The sequence below is a fragment of the Monodon monoceros genome, unplaced genomic scaffold (genome assembly GCF_005190385.1).
Source record: "Monodon monoceros isolate NGI ecotype Baffin Bay Population unplaced genomic scaffold, NGI_Narwhal_1 Super_Scaffold_13, whole genome shotgun sequence".
Lineage (NCBI taxonomy): Eukaryota > Metazoa > Chordata > Mammalia > Artiodactyla > Monodontidae > Monodon > Monodon monoceros.
The window spans coordinates 16,269,479-16,287,176 of NW_021703769.1; the positions used below are offsets into that span (position 1 = coordinate 16,269,479).

The 17,698-nt window shown below is 42.0% G+C and overlaps 1 protein-coding gene across 4 annotated transcripts in view; it reads right to left on the bottom strand.

Annotated features, from left to right (window-relative positions):
• The window catches only part of IFT52 (intraflagellar transport 52), a 32,690-nt gene extending 15,646 nt beyond the window's left edge, over positions 1-17,044 (bottom strand). For 2 of the 4 annotated variants that reach the window (XM_029221548.1, XM_029221547.1), the window contains exons 1-7: positions 16,932-17,044; positions 14,035-14,159; positions 13,257-13,344; positions 8,747-8,876; positions 8,378-8,453; positions 7,245-7,316; positions 3,085-3,211 (exon numbers count right to left, since the gene is read on the bottom strand). In XM_029221548.1, the coding sequence (XP_029077381.1) occupies positions 3,085-3,211; positions 7,245-7,316; positions 8,378-8,453; positions 8,747-8,876; positions 13,257-13,344; positions 14,035-14,153 (612 nt within the window). In that variant the 5' untranslated portion in view covers positions 14,154-14,159; positions 16,932-17,044. Of the gene's footprint in view, positions 1-3,084; positions 3,212-7,244; positions 7,317-8,377; positions 8,454-8,746; positions 8,877-13,256; positions 13,345-14,034; positions 14,160-16,931 lie in introns of those variants that run through there. The other 2 variants (XM_029221551.1, XM_029221550.1) reach the window with 2 other exon arrangements.
• Positions 17,045-17,698: the final 654 nt, after the last annotated feature.

The window sequence follows — 17,698 nt, forward strand, 5'->3', positions numbered from 1 at the left end:
TATTTTCCCCATTGTTAGTGAAATTATAAATGAATATCACAATCTTAAAGGAAAAAACAGACAAATCCATAGATAATCTATAAAGATTTAGACATTTATGAATACCAAAAAACAGTATTTAAGATCCAAACAGAAAACTAAGCCACAAGCATGAAAAATTCACAAAAGAAACGACTGGTTAATAATAAAAAATTTAATATTAGTAATTTTTAAAAATCAAAACAAAGTACTTTTTCCTATCAGATTAATAAGAAAAACATGACTACAAACAGTGTTGGTCAGGTTTAGTGAAGTAACTTCTTTGACACAACGTTGCTGAAACTGTCAACAAATGCAACAAAGCAGTATAAAATATACCAAAAACTCTGCAGAACTTTATAGTCATAATCACAAAAGATTAGAAACAAATCCAAATGTCCACCCACAGAAATATGGTTAAGAATAATGGAACCTCCCCCAGTTGTTAAATTATATATTAGAAAGGTTTCTCAATAATATGGGAAAATGCTTCTGTCATAACATTAGGCTAAAAAAAAAGTGTACCATCAGTTGTACAGCTATTGGAGTTTAAAGCCTGTGAGGCAAGTAAACAAAAATGAGGCACAAGCAAAAGTGGGAGAAAATGATCAAAACGTCAGCCTGGGCTGCCTCAGAGTAGTGCATCTCTGCATTTAAAAATTTTCTACAATGAGCATGTATTATTTTTGTAATGAGAAAAAAAACAGTGCAATATTAAAAACACAAAATGAAATCAGATTTTCTAGCAACATCGCATACAGAGAACAGGCACAACTGCAACCACGCTGGGAAAGAATGACACCTAAGCAGAGTTGCTGAGCTACAAATGCACAAATTCTGTAAATAAAACAAAATTTGCAAAACAAACTCTGACCTGTCCCACATTAAAAGCAAATGCTTCAGAGGAAAAATAATATGATTACTATACCATAACCACTGCAAACAGATAGGTTACTGAGAATAGGAAGTGAATTGGGTGGAATTCTATAGAAATAGCCGGGACGTGACTAAATGAACTGGGCTGCGATTTGAATCCCTGTAGGTGAGTAAACACCTACACCTCTACTCACAGTCAGATTTATATTATCTTTTCCTTAGTATACAGTTGACCCTTGAACAACATGGGTTTGAACTGCATGGGCCCACTTACTAGCGAATTTTTTTCAATAGTAAAGAGTACTGTACTACACAATCCGTGGTTGGTTGAATTCGCAGATGCACAACCGCATATACAGAGGACTGACTCTGTGACACACGATTTTCCACTGTGCAGAGGGCTGGCACCTCAAACCCCTGCACTGCTCAAGAGTCAACTGTATTTTCTTTTCCCTACCTCATTTATTTCAAATAGATTATACATCGTCTTTTAATCCTTTTATTCTGTCCTGACTGATTCTACCATTGTCTTCAGCTTCCTTTTCCAGCATCTGTCTATAATTTGTTCCAATTAAATAAGAGTATGTCTACTCAAGGACCAATTTGCTCCTTCAATGTTAATGAGTCTATCCCAGTAAACCAAAGACCTAGAAAGGACCATGATAAGCTCAAGGAAGGCAATGGCCCTGGGCAAGGAGGCAGAACGCCCCCGGTGCTAGCCTGGCGCTGCTATGGGTTCCAGATGGAGCCTCTCCCTGGGATCACTGCTTCATCTCACCAACAAGAGTGACAGGCAACAACCTCTCTGAAAGATTGTGTTTATAAGGCAGGACTGAAAGCCTATCAGGAGGAGAAAATGGGCTTTAAATAGCTAGGCAATGAGCACATGATAATCTCATGCATTCTAGAAGAATCACCACACTTAGCACAGAATTCTGTACCCAACAGATGCTCCATATAAATCCACTGATTAAGCCAGGTAAAATCTCTGTGCACAGTTAGAAAATCAAATAATTATAACAGTTCTAGTATTATACTACCAGAGGCCCCTTAAGATGGTGTCTCATTACTTTTGTGCCTATAAACAGACATTTAATGTAAACAGTTATTTCCACGTCTTGAATCATTTAACAACACGTTAATTTGGTTTTTTTTGGCCGTGCCGTGGGGCATGCGGGATCTTAGTTCCCAGATCAGGGATCGAACCTGTGCCCCTTGCAGTGGAAGCACAGAGTCTTAATCACTAGACCACCAGGGAAGTCCAATAACAGTTTAATTTTAAAACAGTATTTCCTGCTGTTTAGGAGAGACTAACTACCATTAATAGCTATACCAATTTTGTCTAAATATCATCTTTCAAACACAGCGTAGACATTTATTTACTTCCTAATAAAAATGACGTCAGAGCTTTTAAATATGAGAGGGAAAAGTAATACTTAGGTCCCACAAAGAAAAACAGAATCATGTGTAGCTAGAGACATGCAAGTCTCTGGAGAAAAACTGAGAGGTCAGCTGGTGAATTCCAAGTCTTGGTAGACAGATGAAGGTGAATTCAGCAAACATGAATTCAAAGGCAGTGGATACGTGGGGTGATAATGAGGACGGCTGTGTCCTCTGGGACCACCTGTTCCCACATTTTGTGGGGTTTCCAGGATGAGAATTGAACACCTAGTCTTCTGGTATGTCTTCCTGGGATGCACTAAAATACCAGCAGCACAATTCTGTGCACTGTGGTACAGGTTGCTAACTCAACCTTTCTCTGAATGGATTCTCTTACACTGAGGGTGAGAGCTGGTAGTCAGAGACAGTTATACTACAGTGGCCTCATGCTACAGTGGAAAGGCTTTGGATCTAGAATAAGAGCTAGGTGTAGTCTTGATTCCATCAATGACTGGACAATCCACTGTTTCCCCGTAAGTAAAAGGTAGTTCATTGAAATCCTACTTCGCAGGACTATTGTGAAGACCAATGAGAAAATATGGGAGTTCCCTGGTGGTCCAGTGTTTAGGACTCCAAGCTTCCACTGCAGGGGGCATGAGTTCAATCCCTGGTCGGGGAACTAAGATCCCACATAGTGGCGCAGCCAAAAAAAAAAAGAGAAAATATATGAAACCCCATGGAAACTAAAGTAGTTCTTACTATTTCAGTAATAAAAATTACATATCCACCCTTATCTAAGAAAGGCTGTACCTTCGAGTGATAGAAAGCCAGGATGGGTCTGTTAAGTGGGAAACAGACAGAGCCTGTGGACAGAACAGCCACTGCTGGTTTCATGACACTCAATGTGGCACCAAAAGGATAGACAAAGGTGAGAGCCCTGAAAGAAATAAAGAAATATTCAAGGTTTTTTTTTAATGAATAAAAATTTTTTGAAGGTAATCTCAGTGTTTCTTGAGCAAGTCACAAACAAACAGAAAATATTCTATAAGCTTTGGTTTGTTAACTTAAAATTAGTATCACTCTAGCTACAGGTTTAATAAAGCATTTTAAGAAATGTGAGTATAAATTAACAATTTACAATCGTATGTGTAAATGACTGTAACTGGAAGAACTAAAGTAGCCCCAACGGAGGAAGAGGAAGAAGAGGGGGCCTCATCTAAGAACTGAACCAGAGCTATACATGAGCCTGCTCTGTGTAACAATGTCGTAGATGTAAATACTTTCCTCTCCCTTATAAATTTGACTGATGTTATCTCTAAGAATGAGTATCTGTCATCAGAAGGGTATGCTACCTGTTGAGTGCTTCTATCAATAGAGGCATATATTTATCTCACATTGGACACTTTTACACAGACCTGCTTTGGAGTCCCTCCTCTACTCTCCACTGTCCTAGCAAAGACTGCGAGTGTCTTGAGTGAATCAGTACTTGGGGCAATGTACTCCTAGAAAGGGTGTGGGATGGAGGGGATAAGGGTGGGGTGCAGACCTAGAGGAGGTCAACCCCTGCAGGAGGGGCTAGGGTTTTAGTGAAAGAAAAATGGAGCTCTGCAAAGGTATTTGTTTGAAGGAAGTGTCCTCAGAAAGGAAAGAAACGAGAATCTTAAAACCAAAGCATTACAACTGGAAACCAGGGCAGGGGGGAGGGGGAATGGGCAGAGGGAATACCCATGAAGAGTTCCTTATGAAGATTTTAATTTTCCTTTCTCTTAGACCATTCTTTTTAGCTTAAGTTTTAAATTATTTCCTTCCAGTGTTAGTTTTCCCCATCCCTTCAGTAAAGTCTCACCTACCGCTATGACTTCTGTGTCTCATCATGGTTGAGAAGTGGTACCTGCCCCATGTTCCTCATTCTCCTCCTTCCGCCCCTACCCCAGTAGTATCCCAGTAAGGGGGGTGCAGCCCATGATTTCCAGGACAAGAACAGAAAAAAACGGGCAGTTGCCAAGGAGGAAGAAAAGGTAAGTGGGAGAAATAGTTCTGTGGATGTCAGGGCACATTCTTCCCCACACCTTCCCCAAATGCACTCAAGGGAGATAATTCTTAAGGAGGAAGGTAGAATGATTATACGACAGAAATTGTCAAGCTATTATTTACACTCCTCTATTTCTTTTATTATTACTAAGAAATCAATCAGACTGACATTTTGATAAGACTTTAAGCATAAGGTTAAACACCCACCCCCAAAACAAATACAGGAGTTTTTCTAACCAAGTGTGAATGAGTAAGATTAGCTGGGAGAGTATATTCCTGGAAGAGGGAGCAGATATGTGAAGGCCCTAAGGTGAGACAGAGCTTGGCATACTTAAGGAATTAGAACAAAGTCAGTGCGGCTACGGCTGAGTAAGAGAAGGAAAAAGGGACATGATAAAAAATGGGGCTAAATGAGAGCTTGAGACTCCATTAGGTCAAGACATTTCAAAGCACAAAGCAGGACTGCTTATCCCACCTCAAAGCCTCCCAAGACACTGTGCTGCTTCCGGGATGACCCAGGAAATTAACAACCTGCCATCTGCCCTTCACGACAACTACTGAGGAAGTAATGATGGTCACATCACAGGTAAGGTACAATGCCCTCTACCTTACAGAGCACTTCCACACGTACTGCCACACTGGAGTTTCCCAAGAACTTTGTAAGATTAATACTGTCCCCATTACACAGATATGGCAACTGAAGCTAAGAGCTACTTTGCCCTGGGTCACGCTGCAAGTAAGGCATGAAGTCAGGAACTTCAAAGTCCTTCTAACTCCAAGTCCACAGTTCTTTCACTTATTCACCAAGAATCAGATTGTGATTCTTGAATGTCAAAAATGTCAACTTATGATATATGTTGCTATACATTTTCCTCTTTATGACTTTACCTTGGTTTCATACTAAGAAAGGTCTTTTGTACTCTAAGATTACAAAACATTCACCTATAGTTTCTTTTAGTGCTTTTTATGGTTTCATTTTTAATATTTAAAGATTTAATCCATCTGAAATATATTTTGGGGCGTGGCATGAAAATGGAAATGTTTTTCCAAATGATTAGCCAAAATTATACCAGGGCTTCCCTGGTGGCACAGTGGTTGAGAGTCCACCTGCCAATGCAGGGGACGTGGGTTCGTGCCCCGGTCCGGGAAGATCCCACATGCCGCAGAGCGGCTGGGCCCGTGAGCCATGGCCACTGAGCCTGCGCGTCTGGAGCCTGTGCTCCACAACGGGAGAGGCCACACAGTGAGAGGCCCGCGTACCGCAAAAAAAAAAAAAAAAAAAAAAAAATTATACCATTCATTCCCCAATAATTTGAAATGTCACTTTAACTATAAACTAATAACCCCTACCTTCCACATATTTTGGATCTGATTCTAATTTTTTAATTTATTTTTCACTATTTCTGTATTAGTATCACATTATTCTAACTACTAGAGCTTTGTAATATGCTTTAATTATACAAAAACATTCAACTTCTATGGGGCAAAATACCCCAAAGTAAAAAGGTAAACTGGGAAAAACATTTGCAACACATGGAGGTCTTATAAGTGAATAAGAAAGACAAACCATCAATAGAAAAACAGGCAAAAAAGCAGTGAGCAGGAAATTCACAGAATAAATACAATCAGCCAGTAGACTTTAAAAGCCATCCCATTCATAATAATCAAAGAATTGGGGCTTCCCTGGTGGCGCAGTGGTTAAGAATCCGCCTGCCAACACAGGGGACATGGGTTCGAGCCCTGGCCCAGGAAGATCCCACATACCGCGGAGCAACTAATCCCGTGCACCACAGCTACTGAGCCTGCGCTCTAGAGCCCACGTGCCTAGAGCCTGTGCTCCCAACAAGAGAAGCCACCACAATGAGAAGCCCGCGCACCGCAACGGAGAGTAGCCCCGGCTCTCCGCAACTAGAGAAAGCCCACGAACAGCAACGAAGACCCAACGCAGCCAAAAATAAAATAAATAAAAATAAATAAATGTATTAAAAAAAAGAAAAAAGAATTGCAAGTTAAAATAAAGTGGTATCATTTTCAACAGAATATTCCATGCTGGCAAGAGAGGGAAAAGGGGCACGTTCATAGGGACTGTAAATGTTACAAAAGCCTGGAGGGTGACTTGGCAATGCATCACATTTGGTAATGCTAAGAATCTGGCCTACTAAGATATTAGCATTAAGTGCACAAATTGTACATACAAAGACGTTCACTTTGTGCTTCGTTATTTATGATAATATAAAACTGTTTATAATAACAGTAAGGAAAAGAAGTTAAGAGTACAGGCCCTAGAGCAGACTGCCTAGGTTTGAAACTCAGTTCTGACACTTACTAGTCAAGTGAGCTTGGGCAATTAAACTGTTATCTTGTCAACAACCTTATAGGTTGTTGTGAGGATTAAATGAGGTAATCATACATGCCTGTGACACAGTAAGTGCTCAGTGAATGTTAGGTGGTATTATTAAACCAAAATATTATAAACTACCTAAATGTTCAATAATAGGAGATTGAGTAGATTAGGATACATCCAGTTTAATCCAGTCATAAAAAGGATAAAGTACCTAACTCTATTTTTATATATGAAAAAAAATTAAAAAATCTGAATACCTTTTTTATTTTTTTGGCCACACAGTGCGGCATGCAGGATCTTAGTTCCCTGACCAGGGATTGAACTCATGCCCCCTGCAGTGGAAGCACGGAGTCCTAACCGCTGGACCGCCAGGGAATTCCCGAAAAAAATCTAAATACTGTTAAGAAGGATTATCTTTGGGGAGAGGGGCATGGATTTACGCCAGAGGACTTCTATTTTCTTCCTTTTGAACTGATCAATCTGGTTTTTGGTGAGAATTACTTTTGTAATCAGAAATGAAAATGCTTCGCTTTGAAAAAGAAAACTCTTCAAATGGCAAATACGTCCTCTTCAGGTGGCCTCAGAAAACACTCACTGGGCATTGTTTCCACTGCTCTCCTCTTCAATGATCCCAGGCACTGCCTTCCCTGCAGCTCGGCTAATTTCCCTTGAAGAAAAAAATTAAAATCTAGTAAACAAAAAAATTTAGGAATTTCACAATCCATTCATTAATAGTAACTATGAATTAGATACAAGTACTGTGCAGACTTGTTCAAAATACCATTCTTAAAAATCAAATAAAGGTACTCCTACACACCTACAGCTCTTTTGGGAAGCCTGCAAAAGTGAACATGAAAATATAAGAATCAGTTCCTCTTTCTTGAGTCCTGAGGGAAAGGTCCATATATGTACTAGACCCGCATTCTAGTCCTGTGTTCTAGACTCTCTATCTTCAGACCGAGCAGAGTAACTGGCAAGTTCAAGTGTGGAATGAATCATTTGGAATATAGGGAAAAGCTCCCAGAAGGCCCCTGTTGTTGCCCCCTCATGCATTCATTTCTCACTTTCTCAAATCTCTTAATTTATGTTTTAGGATCCAATGGATGAGAAAAAACTGACTTCATCCTAGGTTCCAGGGGTGGAGAATATGACATAACTGTGCCACCAGGGCATTCTATGCCTTCTGTCACAGCAAACCCCAGGTCTACTATTGCTGGGAATGCTGGGACCAAGGCATATGCTCTTGCCCTAAATGGTGTGGCATGAGGATACAAATTTGGGAACTGTTAAAACTAGTCAGCTCCCCCACAACAGGAGAGCAGAGCCAAGAGAACTGCAGAGAAATGGAACTGGAGCCCTGATGACCTTATGAATATTATAGTCAATCCATACCCAAAGCCTGCCCTAGTTCTCGACTTTTCAATGACATGAATCAATAAAGTCTCTGTATTGTTTAATCCCATCCAAATAGGGTTTTCTTTACTTGCAACTGAATATATTCTAATCCTCAAAAAGGTGATGTGGAGTAAGGTTTCAAAAGATGGGAGGAATGTAATTTGATGGATGAGAAGTAATATAATAAAATAAACTATGATATAATAAAATTTTTAGAAAAGGCAAGAAAGGAAAAAGGGCCAGAGAAAAGAATGTGTGAGAGGGAGAAGGGAAGAGTCATGTAGGAAAGGGGAGAGTCATTGGCAAAGTCATTTCTGTTTTCAATATGCTTACCTATTCAAGACTCCATTGGAAACTAGAGCTTCTTTAGGATGGAAATACTTATAATATACATTTCTAACCACAGCATCTTTAAGGGAAAAAGAGAGGAAGGCGCTTCTTAGATTAGAAGTAAGTTTGATATTATAGACACATACAAATTTTGACCTGAAAGGAATCCTGGAACTATATTGCAATCTTTCTCATTTTATAAATGGAAGAAGCCTAGCACTAGAAAATTCAGACTGCCGATGAGGCCAGAATCCTGGACCATGCACCCTCACAGCCCAGGGCTTTTTCCATTGTACTATTAGGCCCAGAGGACTACGATATAAATAATAAACAGGAAATTACTGCCTCTATTAAAACAACAATAATAATTACCGTTATTAACCATGATTCCATATTCTTCTAGGAGAAAGTTAATGTTGGTGTCAAATCTGGATTCCCCACCCTCTCCTAGCATTACAAGGATATCTCCACCGCCATCAAGGTACTTCTTCAGGACTTCAAACTACACAAAGAAAAAGAAACAATCTATGAATATACCTTGAAGACTCTTACCCAAACTACTATGAATAAGACCTTAACTAGGGACTTCCCTGGTGGCAGAGTGGTTAAGAATCCGCCTGCCAATGCAGGGGACACGGGTTCAAGCCCTGGTCCGAGAAGATCCCACATGCCACGGAGCAACTAAGCCCATGCACCACAACTACTGAGCCCGCACGCCACGACTACTGAAGCCCGTGTGCCCTAGAGCCCGTGCTCTGCAACAAGAGAAGCCACCGCAATGAGAAGCCTGTGCACCGCAATGAAGAGCAGCCCTCGCCTGCTGCAACTAGAGAAAGCCCGCACGCAGCAACGAAGACCCAACACAGCCAAAAAAAAAAAAAAGAAACAACTTCAAATCTATAAAGGCACTTAAATGTAAATCTATCTTAAGATAATATAAAATTTACTCTCTGTGTAGGATTTCCACACTTGTCTTTAGTATAAAGCTCCAAAATACTCAAACTGAAATGACATTTTCCAAGTTGACTATCTGGACAGCAAACTAAAAGTGGAAAACTATTAGCTAAAGGAAGCTCACAGGTCTCCTCCAATCAGCAGCATCCCTGGTCTTTACCTACTAGATGCTAGTTGCGCCTACCCTCTCCGGACAATCAAAAATGTCTCCAGATGTTGCCAAATGTCCCCTGGGGTTGGGGGAGGGGGTGTGAAGTGAGCAAAACCATCCCTGTTTGAAAACTACTGATAGAGATCATACCTTTTCCTCACTGCCAGCCAAGGATATCAGGATAAAGGCATTTCATACCATCTCTCAGGGACAGATTCTGTTCAAGTCACTGACTGATCAAACCACATAAGAAAGGCATGCTGTCTACCTATCTCTTGGAAAGCTCTCTTGCTTTCACAAAGCTGGGGAGAGAAGAAAATCTAGGGCTGATTTTGTTGACCTAGCCTAAGAACACCTGGGGTGGGCGGTCTAGACCAACAGTCTCTCAACTTTCTTCAAGCACCCCATCAGGAAAAAATTTGAATGTGTGCTCCAATATGTATAGAAAGTATGTATATTTATATCATTACAAAATACTCTCCCCAGGGAATTCCCTGGCAGTCCAGTGGTTAGGACTCTGCGCTTTCACCGCCGAGGGCCCGGGTTTAATCCCTGGTTGGGGAACTAAGATCTTGCAAGCCGCGTGGCGTAGCCAAAAACAAAACAAAAACTCCCCAAAAGGACATTTTTAAGGATGATAAAGATATGAATAATTTCCTTCTGGCACCCCAGTGGTTCATCACACGCATCCCACTTGGGAAACCACTGTCCCAAAGCAGCTCTGCTACAGCACGGCCCTCTTCCTCTTGCACACAACCTGGATTTGATTCTCTCCCCCAATCCCCTAAATATAGAAAATACAGCGCAACAGTTAACATCGCCAAGATGGCTTGCTCCCAAATGAGACAAAACTTCACTGATTCTGGACTCCACACAACAGGCTGTCCCATTCATGGTGATTCTGTACACTTAGATTTACATTTAGCCTTTGTTTCAAAATGGCAAAGGTATAGAAGTGTGCTAACTGTATGTAAGTTCAAGGATTAACATGCTAAAACATACATATTCTTCTAGAGTATATATGCCCATACATTTACAATTCGAAATTCATATTTTTTTTAATAAATCATCTCCCTTTAATATAGTTACAGCATCAACTTTTTTTTTAAACGGTGATGAGTTACATTATCTATGCTTTTCAATTCAGTATGATAAAGGGGCATTTGTAATAAGGTGGCCCTTGATCTGACGGGGTTGGGAAGCATGGCGTGGGCTGCTGGAGATAACTGAATACCACCACTAAGCGAGTGTGATGAGCCAGTGGAGGTGAGGTGGGAAACAGGGGAAGACTCTGAATTCAGCCTCGCCTCTAGCTTGATTCTTGCATCTAATGTCAGACATATGATGTCTGTTCTGTCACAGAAGTTTCTGGAGGACAACATCAAAGAGGGATCACATAGCCCTTGAGGTGTGAACTGACCCTTTACAAGTCCTCAGAGACCAGCAACGATAACCAGGAAAGCGGTGATCTCTGCCCTGGATGAAGACCTCTGCTGACCACTACGATCAGCCCAGTGGAAGCATAAAAACACAAGAGGATGTTGGTTCTTAGGCAGAAGCTAAATGCTTTTCTCCCTTTCCTTCCCGCCTCACTCCAACTCTAAAGAAAAAACATGGTGCCAGGGGCTGGTCTGGTGAGAGAACATTAGGCTAAAGTTCCAAACAACAAAATCTGCCTCTCAAGGGGCCCTTGTCTTTTGGAAGCCACTTCCCATCCCTGAAAGCCTGAAAAAAGGTTTGGCCTGGCGCTCATCTCCTCTTGGAAAAAGGCCCAGGCATGGGTCTCTGGCCCTTACTCTGGATGCCCCGGCTTTCCTGAGGCTGCTTGCTCCTTGGCCCAGACGGGGACACCTCTCTTTCCGCCCTAGCTGGAGAAGGGAGGTGGAAGAGAAACTATCAGAGTGTGGGACCAAAGCCCAACAGTATTCCTTTGCAGGCCACTGCCCGCTGTGTGTACTTTCCGAGGGGTCTCATGGGGTACGAGTGGCTGGTCACCTCCACATTCCCGATGATAATCCCTGCTCCTCCTCTCAATTAACCTGATTAAATAGTTATGTCTCCCTCCATGCCCCTCCCAGATGAGAGGGTGGCCTTGCAGTCAGGTTGAGAAAAAAAAGGACGACAGGGGCTTCCCTGGTGGTGCAGTGGTTGAGAATCTGCCTGCTAATGCAGGGGACACGGGTTCGAGCCCTGGTCTGGGAAGATCCCGCATGCCGCAGAGCAACTAGGCCCGTGAGCCGCAACTACTGAGCCTGCGCGTCTAGAGCCTGTGCTCTGCAACAAGAGAGGCCGCGATAGTGAGGGGCCCCCGCTTGCCACAACTAGAGAAAGCCCTCGCACAGAAACGAAGGCCCAACGCAGCAAAAATAAATTAATTAATTAACAAACTCCTACCCCCAACATCTAAAAAAAGAGGACAACAGGAATGCTCCCCTGTGGACCCCTCCCCGTGGCCTCACCCAAAGTAAGAGAAGGAGACCTTGGACACCTAAGTCTAAGGACCACACCGGCCCCGCCCTGCCTCTACTCCCTCCCTCCTCCCCACAACCCTCCCTGAACACCAAGCACTTCCAAGTCTCTGTGAGAAAGGCTCTTGCTATGTTCTGGGTTTTTTGCTTTTTTAACTGTGGTAAAATATACATAATATACAATCTACCCTCTTAACTACTTTTAAATGTACAGTTCAGTAAAGTTAAGTACATTCACAATGTTGTACAAACAATCTACAGAACTCTTCACCTTGCAAAACAAAACCTTCATACCCATTACAAAATAACTCCGTCTCCCTCCTCCCTCTAGGTCCTGGCAACTACCACTTTAACTTACAATGAATTTGATTACCCTAGGTACACCATATGAATGGTACCATACAGCGTTTGCCCTTTTGTAACTGGCTTATTTCACTTAGCATAATGTCCTCAAGATTCATGCATGTCGCGGCAAGTACCGGAACTGCCTTCTTTCTTAAGACTGAGTAATAATTCATTGATGTATTGATCCCATTTTATTTATCATCTGTTGGTGGACACCTGCGTTGCTTCTACCTTTTGGCTACTGTGAATAATGCTGTGATGAATATGGGTGTACAAACACCTCTTTGAGACGCTGCTTTCCATTCTTTTGAATATATATATCCAGAAGTGGGATTGCTGGATCATATAATTCTATTATTAATTTTTTGAGGAACCGCCATACTGTTTTCCATAGTGGCTGCACCATTTTACCTTTCCACCAATAGTGCACAAGGGGTCCCATTTCTCCACATCTTTGCCAATACTTGTTATTTATTTATTATTATTTTGGCGGTACACGGGCCTCTCACCGTTGTGGCCTCTTCCGTTGCGGAGCCGCTCCGCAGCATGTGGGATCTTCCTGGACTGGGGCACAAACCCGTGTCCCCTGCATCGGCAGGCGGACTCTCAGCCACTGCGCCACCAGGGAAGCCCAACACTTGTTATTTTTGTTTGGGTTTTACACTTAACGATTCTTTGTCTGTCCATGAAACAGAATAAAAAACAGCTTAATTTTAAATGGAATTTTCCTATTTTTAAAGCAAAAACATGGCAAAGAAGTACGGTTAATATTGAGTTAGCCTGCACTATGTGTCTGGCACTTATCATGCATTAACTCAGTTAATCATCACAACTCCATGATGAAGAAAGAGATGAAGTGACCACCTTAAGGCAGTCAAGTGGTGAAGAGGGATTTAAGCCCGGGATTTCAGAGCCCATGCTCCTAACTACCTCACTACATTTCTTCTTTATGGATATTTCTTACCTCAGCTGCAGTAAATTTTTCCCTTGGCCCCGCTGTAATCCACAGCTTCACTCCAGTTAGCTTCTCAGATGTAATTTCATCTTTTAAGCTAGAAATATGATTTTAAAAGCAAGTGTTAGATCCATTATTTAAACCAATTTATGAGCTATTTTAGTGTCTAGACTGTATGGAATCAGAGGCTACAGAGGCACAGAAATGAAGGGATTTAGAGGTACCTGGTCTAGCCTCTCCCCCAAAGTGAGAATCCCCTCTAATAGGTCTGCCCCAGTCATCAGCCTATGCTCAAGCACTACCTATAAGCCAAGGTGTCCAAATTAAACCACACTAGAGCATAAAGAAGTCCTCCAACTACTAATTCAATCAGCTCTACCATTAGCTTGTATGATTACACATCCTTTACCCATTAACAAAAACCACACACACACACACACACACACACACACACACACACACACACAGATATTTTCATTTTTCCTTTCCCTAAACTAAAGTACTGACCCAAGTTAAAATATGGGGAAAGCCTCTAATCTCTTAAAAACTTGCATATGTATAACTGGAATAATTACTTGATTTGTGATTTGGGGGGACCACTTAATAATATGCTAATTGCCAATTTTTGAAAGATATGTTTTAATAATCATTTATGTTTTTCTGAACGACCTTTAAATGGAATTCCTCCCACCTAAACAATCTATTTTACATAAGAAAATAAAGACTTTTCAGTGTTATAAGCAGGCTGTCATCATCACTTAGAAGGGAAAACAATTCACTCGGTCACCTCTGAATCTTCCAATTACTCCGAAGTCTTTTCTGCATGGATTTATAGCCATTGCTGGTGGTAAATACTTCCTTTTTGTATGCATTGAAAAGAATGGTGCTCCGAAGCTCTTTCTCCATGGTCACCTTATGGAAAAAAGAAGGGATCAGAAAAAAGGGAAACAATAAACAATATTCCAAAAGAAAGACCCTAAAAGGAACCAACAGTCTACTTATAATTCATTAAGAAAAGGTGGGCTTCCCTGGTGGCGCAGTGGTTAAGAATCCTCCTGCCAATGCAGGGAACACGGGTTCAAGCCCTGGTCTGGGAAGATCCCACATGCCGCGGAGCAACTAAGCCCATGCACCACAACTACTGAGCCTGTGCTCTAGAGCCTGCGAGCCACAACTACTGAAGCCCACGCGCCTAGAGCCCGTGCTCCACAACAAGAGAAGCCACCACAGTGAGAAGCCCGCGCAACTCAACGAAGAGTAGCCCCTGCTCAGCTCAACTATAGAGAAGGCCCGCGCACAGCAACGAAGACCCAACGGAGCCAAAAAATAAACAAATTAATTAATTAAATAAATCTATTTTTAAAAAAGGTACACTGCTGCAACTTAGCTACAATTTCCCTACAATTCAAAGGCTGAAAGTGAAATGAATAATCACGGCTGCAGAAACCCAAGGCAAACCCTGGGCTTCCCATCAGCCCACTTCCATGGCCCTGCCCTGCCATCACGCTTCAATGTGGGGAACCATGTTTCCAACCTGATTCCTCACTGTTAACTACTGTTAAATGTGGGGTATAGTTTTCTAAATTCTTTTTATACATATGGTAACTTATAGTTTTATTTACTAAATAGGACCATATGCACTATTCTGCAACACACTTTTTTCACCTAACCGGGATCTTTCACATCTTTCCATGTCACTATATGTGGATCTACCACTTTTTTTTTTTTAAACTGCTGCACAGCATTCCATTTTATGGATGTACTGAAATTTATGTAACCACTCACATACCAATTGACATGTTTTTTCCCCCAAATTTTTGCTAGTAAAAGAATACTACAAACATCATCTTTGAACATGATGTTTTTGTGCACTTTGCATATCTATAGAATAAATTCTTACCTGTTGAATGGCTAAGTAAATTATTTCCAAATTGCCCTCCAAAATATTGTACTAATTTTTACTTCCATTAATGCTAATATATTTCTGTTTCCACACAATCTTATTTTTAATTTTTTTAATCTTTGCTAATAAGATAGGCAAAAAAAATCCTTATTATTTTTATTTGCACTTTGAAATTAGTGAGACGGCCATCTTTCACTGTTTATATTGGCCACTTGTATTTTTTCTGTTTTTCTTGTTCATATACTCTGCTATTGGGTTTAAAATTTTTCTAATTGATCATTAAATAAAGACTTCCATAAGTTTATTTGTCTTTAGACTTAGCTGCTGGTAGTTTTTTTTGGTTTAGTTTGCTTGAATTTTGCAGGCCACACAGAAAGTTTTAAATTTTATAGAGTCGAAAGCATTAATCTTTTCCTTTCTGGCTTCTGGATTGCATGACATATTTAGAAGAGTTTTTATTTTTTAATTAATTAATTTATTTATTTATTTATGGCTGCGTTGGGCCTTCGTTGCTGCACGCGGGCTTCCTCTAGTTGTGGCAAGTGGGGGCTACTCTTCGTTGCGGTGCGCCGGCTTCTCATTGCGGTGGCTTCTCTTGTTGCAGAGCATGGGCTCTAGGCACATGGGCTTCAGTAGTTGCAGCACATGAGCTCAGTAGTTGTGGCACATGGGCTTAGTTGCTCCACGGCATGTGGGATCTTCCCGGACCAGGGCTTGAACCTGTGTCCCCTGCATTGGCAGGCAGGTTCTTAACCACTGAGCCACCAGGGAAGCCCTTTAGAAGAGTTTTTACCATGCTAAGATTATAAATACATCCAACAATGCTTTCTCCTAGTACTTTTATGATGTCAAAATTTTTAAGACTTAAATTTTAGTCCATTTGGACTTTATTTTGGTGCTTTAATTTTGTTATTGTTTTAATTACTAGCAAGCTTCCTGACACCAATCCATCCCTTCTATGCTAATTTAAAATACCACCTTGCCTATATAATAAATCCCTAAAAACTGAATTTTATCATGAATTCTATATATTCTATCTGCCTGTAAGTTCCTGCCCAGTTCCATACTATTTTAATTACTACAGGTTTATAATATGTATGTTATAATACTTGGTGGTGCTGATACGAGCTAATCTCTCTTATTACTCTTAAGTTTTAGAATTTTTCTCGTTAATCCCACATATTTATTTTTTAGGTTGAACTTTAAAATCATTTTGTCAGGTTAAAAAAAAAGAAATCCCCCCATGATCCCACCACAGCTATCTTTTCATGTTCCATTCCATCCATGCCTATGCTTATTTTCACAGTGTGTACATACAACATTGTATTCTGCCTTCTGATTAGGTTAGTGGTTGCGTGGTTATGCCATAATAAACTCAATCTTCATGAGCATCTTTTCAATTTTTTGCCATCGTAGATCCTACTGAAATGTACATATTTCTGCTTCTGCCATTAATTATTTTTGCCGTAGGACAGATTCCTAAGAGCAGGATTCCTAGAAAAAGGGGATGGAACTAGGATGTCACATTATGGTTTCTTGTCCAATGCTCTTTCATACTCAGTAGGATGACTAAACATCTCCAGGCCGAAGGCGAGTTAGATTCGAGCCCAGTCTGAGGTCCGGGATCCGGGCCTATATCTGCGCCCCCCCCCACTTTTACTTTACCCTAGCGCACCTCGATTTTCTCTAAGACGGGCCCAGCGGCCTCGAGGACAGTCCGGCGAGGCCCTCGCCAATTCCCAACACCTCGGCCGGCCCACCACGGTCGGAGTCCGTCTTACCTAAAGCCCAGTGACCACCATCTTCACCTGACGCCGCCCAGCATCCTGCGGCCAGGTATCCAAGGCCGCTTAGCAACTGCGGAGGCGAAGCTGCGCGCTGGAAGGGCGTGGACCCGAGCGTGGAACTACCTCCGGAGCGACGTGATGACGACAGGACGGAAGAGGCCGATTTACCTAGCCAGCGAGGAGGGAGAAGTATGGGTGGGGGCAGGGGGCGGGACTAATGTGGGACTGTACCATTATTTTAGATGAGGGGTAAATCCAAATAGAATGTGGATTAACTTTAGGCCAAAGATAAACTCATTTCATTTTCTCCTTTAATACCCAGTCTCATTAAAGCCTGATAAAAATGATAGGCCCCAAGGGCCCAAACTTCGCCCCACCCTGAGGGAGGAGACTAGTGGAGGCTTCCGGCGGAGAGTGCGGAAGGCCCAGCCTTGATCCCAAGGGCGCAGGCGCAGAGCGGTGACCCGACGCGGGGCGGGGCTTTGCGGCTGAGGCTGCGGCTGAGGCTGCGGCTGCTGTTGTGGGTTGGTGTCAGCCTTTTTAGAACGCGGGACTCTAGGCACGGCGCGCATTATAGGAGGGTTTCAGCGCCCTGGAAGACCGGGGAGGTCCAGACTGGAGGGTGGGCAGGTGTAGTGGTGAGGATGGGAATATGAGATAATTCTTTCTGTTTGATTAGCCCCGCATCTCTGAGCGCAACAGTGCCACTCCCAGGATGTGGCGGTGAACCAGCCTCTGGGCATCCCCTGGCGGCGAGTTAG